This window comes from Pyrus communis, chromosome 7 (assembly GCF_041283825.1).
Source record: "Pyrus communis isolate YQ-2024b chromosome 7, ASM4128382v1, whole genome shotgun sequence".
Taxonomy (NCBI): domain Eukaryota; kingdom Viridiplantae; phylum Streptophyta; class Magnoliopsida; order Rosales; family Rosaceae; genus Pyrus; species Pyrus communis.
This window is the reverse complement of record NC_142571.1, coordinates 17262720-17269930: the sequence shown is the minus strand read 5'-3', so window position 1 is coordinate 17269930 and position 7211 is coordinate 17262720. Positions and strand designations below refer to the sequence as shown.

Here is a 7211-nt window from a genome sequence, read left to right as displayed (position 1 = left end):
GCCTGTTCCTGAGGTTTAAAGAGGACCTTTAGTGGTGGTGGAAGGCATAAGCTTCAGAAACGGTCAATCACCACCGAATAACCCACGGATCCGTCGATTGTGTTCTTCACGAACTCGAGGCCAAATCTCGTTGGGTTTGAGTGGAAATGAAAGAGTGGTTGATGCCGAGTTGTTTTTAGATGGCCTCGCGTTGTGAATCGCCGGTAAAACGTCGGAGATGGCGTCGGAAATCTGCTATAGGAATTGGGCCAGGTAGTAGAGGGAAACCAAGTCAAGGAGATCCAGCCAGTTCCCCTCATTCTTTCTTCCCTCCTTTCCCTTATTTTCCCTCTCCTGATTTGGCAGCACCCCCTTATTTCTCTCATTTCTCTCTTCATTCTCCAATCACAACCACATACATGGCACATCAAATTAATGCTCCAGTAAATCTGGAGCCTTCCAGATAATGGTCAAATGACCATTTCACCCCTGTCTTTGCTTATCTATAACTTATTCATTACAATTCCAAATTACATTCCATTTGCGCTCACACATTCGTATTGACGAGTAATATCCAAATATGTAAAGAAATATGAAAAATCATGAAATGATCAAATACGTTTGCGAAGAATTATGTTTAATACAATAGGGGCAATTTCATCCTTTTACTTATCGAAAAAAAAAACTATACGCCGTACATATAAAAGTGTTGAAACTATAAATATGAATATGAAATATGAGATATGTAATTTTAAATAGTGAAATCCGAGGACAAGATTTCACAAGGCAGCAGGGAACCCAGCCCACGCTGGCTTCCTCTTCTCTCTCATCTCGGATCAACAAGGCCTAGCGACTCGTTTTCCTTTCCAACACCACAGGCCAATGCGCCATGCCCCCTGTCCTTAGGAGCCCAACTCACATTGGCCCCTCTTTTTTTTCTTATATATATTTTTTTTATTTTTAATTTATTTCTTTCAGCAATACGGGCTCGAGCCCATGCCTCGCCTTCAAGACTGCTTCCGTAAGCCCAATGCACTAGAAAACTCGACCCACACCGGTCTGTCCTTTCCTCTTTTCACGAATTTATGCTATGCAACCCATATTAGGTGAAGGCCCAGCTCGCGCTGGCCTTCCTCCCCTTATCTAAGCGCCTTAACACTAGCTCACGTCATGGCTCCTTGCCATGCAGCTCATGGCCCCAGCCAATTATCCCGCGCACCACCAGTAGTAGCCTTGCTACCCTACATGATGGTTGGCCCGCGATCCATTGAAAAAAAAAAAAAGATTTTTTCAAATTTTCTTGTGTGGTGCGTAGCAAAAGACACAATGACAATCAACTCTTCGCAAGGGCAAGCAAGCAAAGAAGAAACCTAAATGAGTACAATTTCCTTTAGCCTTTTCTCTCTTTCTTGTTAGGATAAAAATTGCTCTCTAAATTTATTTAACCCCTACTTAAGTAGGCTTAAATAAGTTATAAAGGTACTTGGTTTCCCTTTTCTAGAAGACTTAAACTCCAAGTCAATTTGGAGAATCTACATCAAATTAGGAAACAACTTTCTGCTTGCCTACTTAGCTTGGGATTTCCACACCTATTGCCCTTTTTTGCGTCTAATTCAGCAAGTGTGGGGGCATTTGTGGAACAAAAGTTAATCTCAAAAATCCAAAAGACGACACATGAACTTTTTTCGAAGAAGACAAGATTGCTTTATTAAATAGGCAGAGCACACAAATATTGCTACACACAGCTCAACATCCCTGGAGGCTTGAGTAGTTACTACGACTACATCAAGCTCACTTACTCGTGGCATGGAAAAGTCAAAGACATTAAATATTGGATTAATCACCAAATCCTATCTTTAATATCCTAATTGAAGATCAACTCAAATAAGTAAAGAATCCTCATCATAATCAATCAAGGATACTTACTTGATAATTCTATGATATTATCTCATAATTTATATCTTAGAATTATTCTTTCCTTATTCATCCTACAGAGGACTCACTTTGGCCAATTGGAAGTCGCCAAGGTAGGGTAGAACCGTACAATATCTGGTCACCTCCCTATGATATTCCATCTAGGCCATTTACTCGTAAACTTTTGCTACGAACTTAAACTCTAAACACTTACTCTTCTCAAAATTATTGACATAAATATCAGATATTCATTGGCCAAACCCTCGCTTACTCTTCTCGAGTTTCACTTTCAGGGTGCATGTAATAAAACCTTGTTGTTTTCCACTTTATTACTTTTTTATTTTATTTTTAAATCTCCTTTTGCGCTTATAAGAAATTGGTTCAGTAATTATATCGCTCTCATATCATACGTCGCCGCTCCACTGACTTTTCCTCTGTTTTAGGCAAAACTGTCCGAAAATACAAATCGATTCCGCGGACCCCTTTCCCAATTATTTCTAGGGCTAGGGTTTCTCAGACCTCTCTCCATCGCCAACAACTCAAAGGTACGAAAACGAAGCTCTGATACTTTCCCTTCAATGTCTTCAGCAGATCTAGGGTTTTACCATTTCAGAATCTTACTTTTGCTTAGTTCTCCTCCTTTGCTCTAGGGTTTAACAATAATTATCCTTGTCCTCACTAATGGTACTCAATTTTCTGCATAATTAAGCCTCGCAATCATATAATTAGTTGCTGAAGTCACAGTTTTACACTTCTCATTTGTGGAATTCTAGTTCTGTTTTTGTATGCGTTACAATTTGGTGCTACTTGGAGTTGGAGAGCTCACCAAGTGTTTGTATAAATGCCGGTGAATCAACTTACTTACCTAACTGTCTAATTATTGCATCTGGAAGGGGTTAGAAAGTTTGAAGCTTGAAGAAATGAGGCCAATATTTTGCGGCAACTTGGATTTTGATGCGCGGCAGTCAGATGTTGAGCGGCTTTTCAAGCGATATGGGAAAGTTGAGAGGGTGGATATTAAGTCTGGTAAATATTGTTTCTGATTAAATAATTAAACTTTTGCTGCTTTTTCATAATGGTCTTTGTTAGTATTTTTTTATCAAGAGTACTAGTTCCATTGGCTGTTGGCAGCATACTTATCTTACTGTGTTTGTTTCGTTTACTTTGGTTTTTCCTTTGTGTTTGTTGGATGTGAATTTGGTGGCCAAGCTTAAGACTTGTAGACTTTCAAGCTGTTGTGGATGTTAGAGCTATATTATATGATTTGTTATGTTCAAGCTGTTGTACTTTTGGCTCCAAGATTATGTTCAAAAGTTTTGTTATGTTTATTGTGCTGAAATCTGAAGTGGTTCACTCATTACTGAATCATCCTGCATGGATATGGTCTTTATAGTTAGACGTTAGTGCAGATTGGAGTTTGAGCACCTTCTATTTATCCGTATGAGACGATAGGGATTTCAGGTAGAGAAATAAAAATATGTATTTTGGGGCTTAGCAGCAAGTCCTACTCCTACAGCAGCAGAGTTATTAACGCGGGACCTATACTTGCACACGAATGTGACAGCTACTATTTTCTTGATTTTCTTCTGTGAACAAGAGTTTCCTCTTATGTTGAGTTATATTGGGGTTCCTGGATATGTCTAGAAAGGAAATGTGGTGTACAACCTGAAAAATGAAAATTGATTATTTTAAAATTTGGCTCATTGACCTTTTCGTATAGCAGCAAATACATGCAAAAAATATGAAGTCTGGTTTTCTCCCTTGGCCCTTTTTCTCCGTTTCCTTTCAAAATCTTGATATAAAGAAATGCTCATTCTCTATAAATTGAAAATGTGTGAGACGTCTTTATGAAAATACTGTAGGATGGGGTTGTTGTGCATTCATGCACATGACATCTCCTTCATGCTGAGAACTGAGAAGCTTGAGCTCTTTATCTGGGATGTTTGCTTGGAGTAAGTTCTAAAGAGGAGATGTTTGCGCACAAAAGATTTCAGCTGTTATTCAAAAGGGTCACTATGTTATTCCTTAAAAATGTTATTTGGATGGGTATGCTATTTTCCCATTCAGAGAAGCATGTTACATTTTTATTGCAGTGCAAACCCCTGTACTCAAGAATTTCTTTGGCGCAGGATTACTTGGAATGTCCATGCTCTTCTTGGATGGATCTGCTTATCTGCATTTCTTTTGTAGCATGTGCCCAAGCATCACTTATTGTATTTTTCCAGAAGAATTAATTTGATCTGCCTTAGTCCTGCAATCCTACTTTCCCTCAGACACCATTGCTTTTTCATTCATCATGACTTTTGCTCCATGTTCAATTTCCGACATGTTCCAACATAGATTCCATGATGATATCGCACCCACTGGCAGGTTTTGTGTTACTTCCTAACAGATGATTTTGTATGCATGTAATATTTTAGTGTTTGAGACGTCAACATTTCCTCACATTTTAGACTGAATGCCTAACAAACTTGTTAGAAAAGAATGTTGTGGTAACTTTGGTGTATGGTCCTTGGTTACTTCACTCGGTGGTATTAATAGGATTGGTTCCATTTATATTGGTTTAAATAGGATTTGCTTTTGTCTATATGGACGACGAACGAGATGCTGAGTATGCAATTCGAAGACTTGACAGGACAGAATTTGGTAGGAAGGGACGCCGGCTTCGTATTGAGTGGACCAAGGTAAAGTTGACAGTGTGGTCGGGTTTTGAAAAATTGATTTATGACGTTATGGTCAGTTGCATTGCATACTTGCTGAGCATGTTGGCATTGTGCATAGTACGATTCCTAACACATACAAGTATAATACTTGAATTTGACATTGCTTGCTAGCATGTGAATTCTTACTTAAGCTGTTGCTTTTCATATTATTAATATTGTGATTGTGTCGATCAAAATCATATCCTCTACCTCCTTCCATTTTCTGAATTTATGCATGCAACTGGTACATATATTGATAACTGCTTCATGCTTCTTATCTCTTCTCTCAATTATATAATTTTCTTGTACATGTGATCAAATGGATAAGCTATGAGTGACAAGCTTTGCCTGTTTATTTTATTGGAAGTTTTCACTCATTTAGTTTCACAATATTCTGTGTTGAAGCATGAAAGAGGGATTAGGAGACCTGATTCAAGAAGGCCTTCAGCTAACACAAAGCCCTCAAAAACCTTGTTTGTTATCAACTTTGATCCAGTCCATACCAGGACAAAGGATCTGGAGAGGCACTTTGATCCCTACGGGAAAATTACAAACGTAAGGATTAGAAGGAATTTTGCTTTCATTCAATATGAATCACAGGAGGATGCTACCAAAGCTTTGGAGGCAACAAATACAAGGTTCTGTTTTCATTGACAACTCCTATAGTGCTGTTGCTTGATTTACAAGTTCAAAGACTTTTGCCTTTGGTGATTGTTTGGAAGTGACTTCAAAGGGAGAATGGCTCCAACATCTAGGAAATTCAGTTTTGTTTCCCTGACAAGTCATGCCATCAGTTCTTTAAAAACTATTTACTCCAAAAAGCCGATAGTACTTGCTTGTAAGGAAAATTAAATATGCTGATTTGGATTGTGATAAAAAGGTGTTAAAAGAAGAGAGAAATATTCAATGCTTTAGTTTGCCAAAGACTACTTAGTCTGAATCCGTAATAAATTTGCAACTTGCTTTATACTAACTTTAATCAACTTCTTTTTGAGGTACAGCAAGTTCATGGATAGGGTTATTTCTGTGGAATACGCTGCTCGTGATGATGATGATAAAAGAAATGGGCAGAGTCCTGACAGGAGGGGCCGTGATATGTCTCCTGAGAGAAGAGGCAATGATCGTGGGCGATCTCCAAGTCCGTACCGCAGAGATAGGGGAAGCCCTGATTATGGCCATGGTGCCCGCGTAAGTTCTAGAACTGAATCAAGAAGAAGTCCTGATTATGAGAGAGCTGCAAGCCCAGTCAATGATAGATCTCGTCCAAGTTCTAGACCTGATCCTAGAAGAAGTCCGGATTACGAGAGATCTGCAAGCCCAGTCAATGATAGATCTCGTCCAAGTTCTAGACCTGAACCAAGAAGTCCCAGTGATGAGGGAGCTATAAGCCCGGTCAACGATGGATACCGCAGGTTTGTGAAGTCAACTTTTCTCAAATTTATGATCTTTGATCTTTTCAGAGGTGTAGGGGTGTTCTAATGTGTTAATGAAATTATGTTCACGTGGGAGTTTAAATGCTAGAGGCCACCGACGTAGTTCATCTCTTTTAGCATGGTTTACTTTGGTTTGCATGATTTGTCAAAGTTGTATTTATATGCGAACGTATTACACATACTAGCACCATTCTGAGTATATTTGTATTGTTGATATTTCAGCCGTTCACCCCCACCCCGGGAAAGATCTCGTTCCTGAGAACCAGCAGGAATATGCAGCCTCGTTGTAGTGGTTAGCTGATCTTATCTTTGATTTGTAGTTGAGATTCTAAAGTTTGGTTATTCCCTTGTTATTAGTATTCGGATTCATGAGTTTAAACTTGAATGTGCTTTCAAAGTGACGAATTCGAAGTTTATTTAGTAGCCAATCAATGGTTTATCGGGCATCTCTGTTCGATACCTAAATTGTTATTTTTCTGTGAGCTTGATGCACTAGCAGGGGTAACGTTGTAATCAAATTGTATTGGTGTAATTTCGTGAGCCTGGTTTTGGCGTGAATGTTGAATGCTGCACCTCATTTTAAAATACGATATATGATCTGTGTTTTTCCTTTTTGAGAAGGCTCTCTTTTGGCACTTTGCACTGGGATGGATTTCTTGGGTTTTGTATGATTACATTATAGTTTATCTTCGAAGTTTTGAATTTCTTATTAGGTTTAATTTTAGCTACGGGGTTCAATTTTGATCCCACTTTGCCCCTATATCCACTTTACTCTCTGAAAGTCAAAATTTGTTCTACTTAATCATTTTTCCGTTTTTTCTATCAAATTCGTTCCATTTTGATTCTAGTTTGCCCCTGAACTTGATTTTGATCATACTTTACTACTTGAAATTTAGAAAATTTAGAAGTCGTCATTTTACTCAAACAAATTCAAAATTCGTTCGACATTGCATTTGTTCTGTTAATTTTGTTCAAAAGCCAGCAAATATGCTGACGTGGATTAAAAAATGCATATGAAAAAAGAAAAAGAGGAATATTAGTAAAATGCTGAACCCAAACCCAAAATGAGAACGACTTCTTGGCGTCATTTATCTTACTACTGCTGAGCCCATCTCGCCAGTGAGAGTTCCCTCCTCTCGTGCTCACCCATCAATCTAGGCTCTCTCTCATTCGCTCGAAGGTT

At 38.5% G+C, this 7211-nt stretch overlaps 1 protein-coding gene across 3 annotated transcripts; it reads left to right on the top strand.

Annotated features, from left to right (window-relative positions):
- Positions 1-2271: 2271 nt before the first annotated feature.
- Positions 2272-6642, top strand: LOC137735093 (serine/arginine-rich splicing factor RS41). 3 transcript variants are annotated; one of them, XM_088696323.1, is made up of 7 exons: positions 2393-2438; positions 2787-2919; positions 3756-3939; positions 4023-4577; positions 5001-5233; positions 5597-6007; positions 6251-6642. In XM_088696323.1, exons 4-7 carry the CDS (start codon positions 4482-4484, stop codon positions 6285-6287), a joined length of 777 nt encoding a protein of 258 aa, XP_088552449.1. In that variant the 5' UTR covers positions 2393-2438; positions 2787-2919; positions 3756-3939; positions 4023-4481; the 3' UTR covers positions 6288-6642. The 3 variants fall into 3 exon arrangements, with proteins under 3 accessions (XP_068330568.2, XP_068330569.2, XP_088552449.1); XM_068474467.2 differs by lacking the exon at positions 3756-3939 and having other exon boundaries at positions 2272-2438; positions 4465-4577; XM_068474468.2 differs by lacking the exon at positions 3756-3939 and having other exon boundaries at positions 2294-2438; positions 2794-2919; positions 4465-4577.
- The last annotated feature ends 569 nt before the right edge of the window (positions 6643-7211 follow it).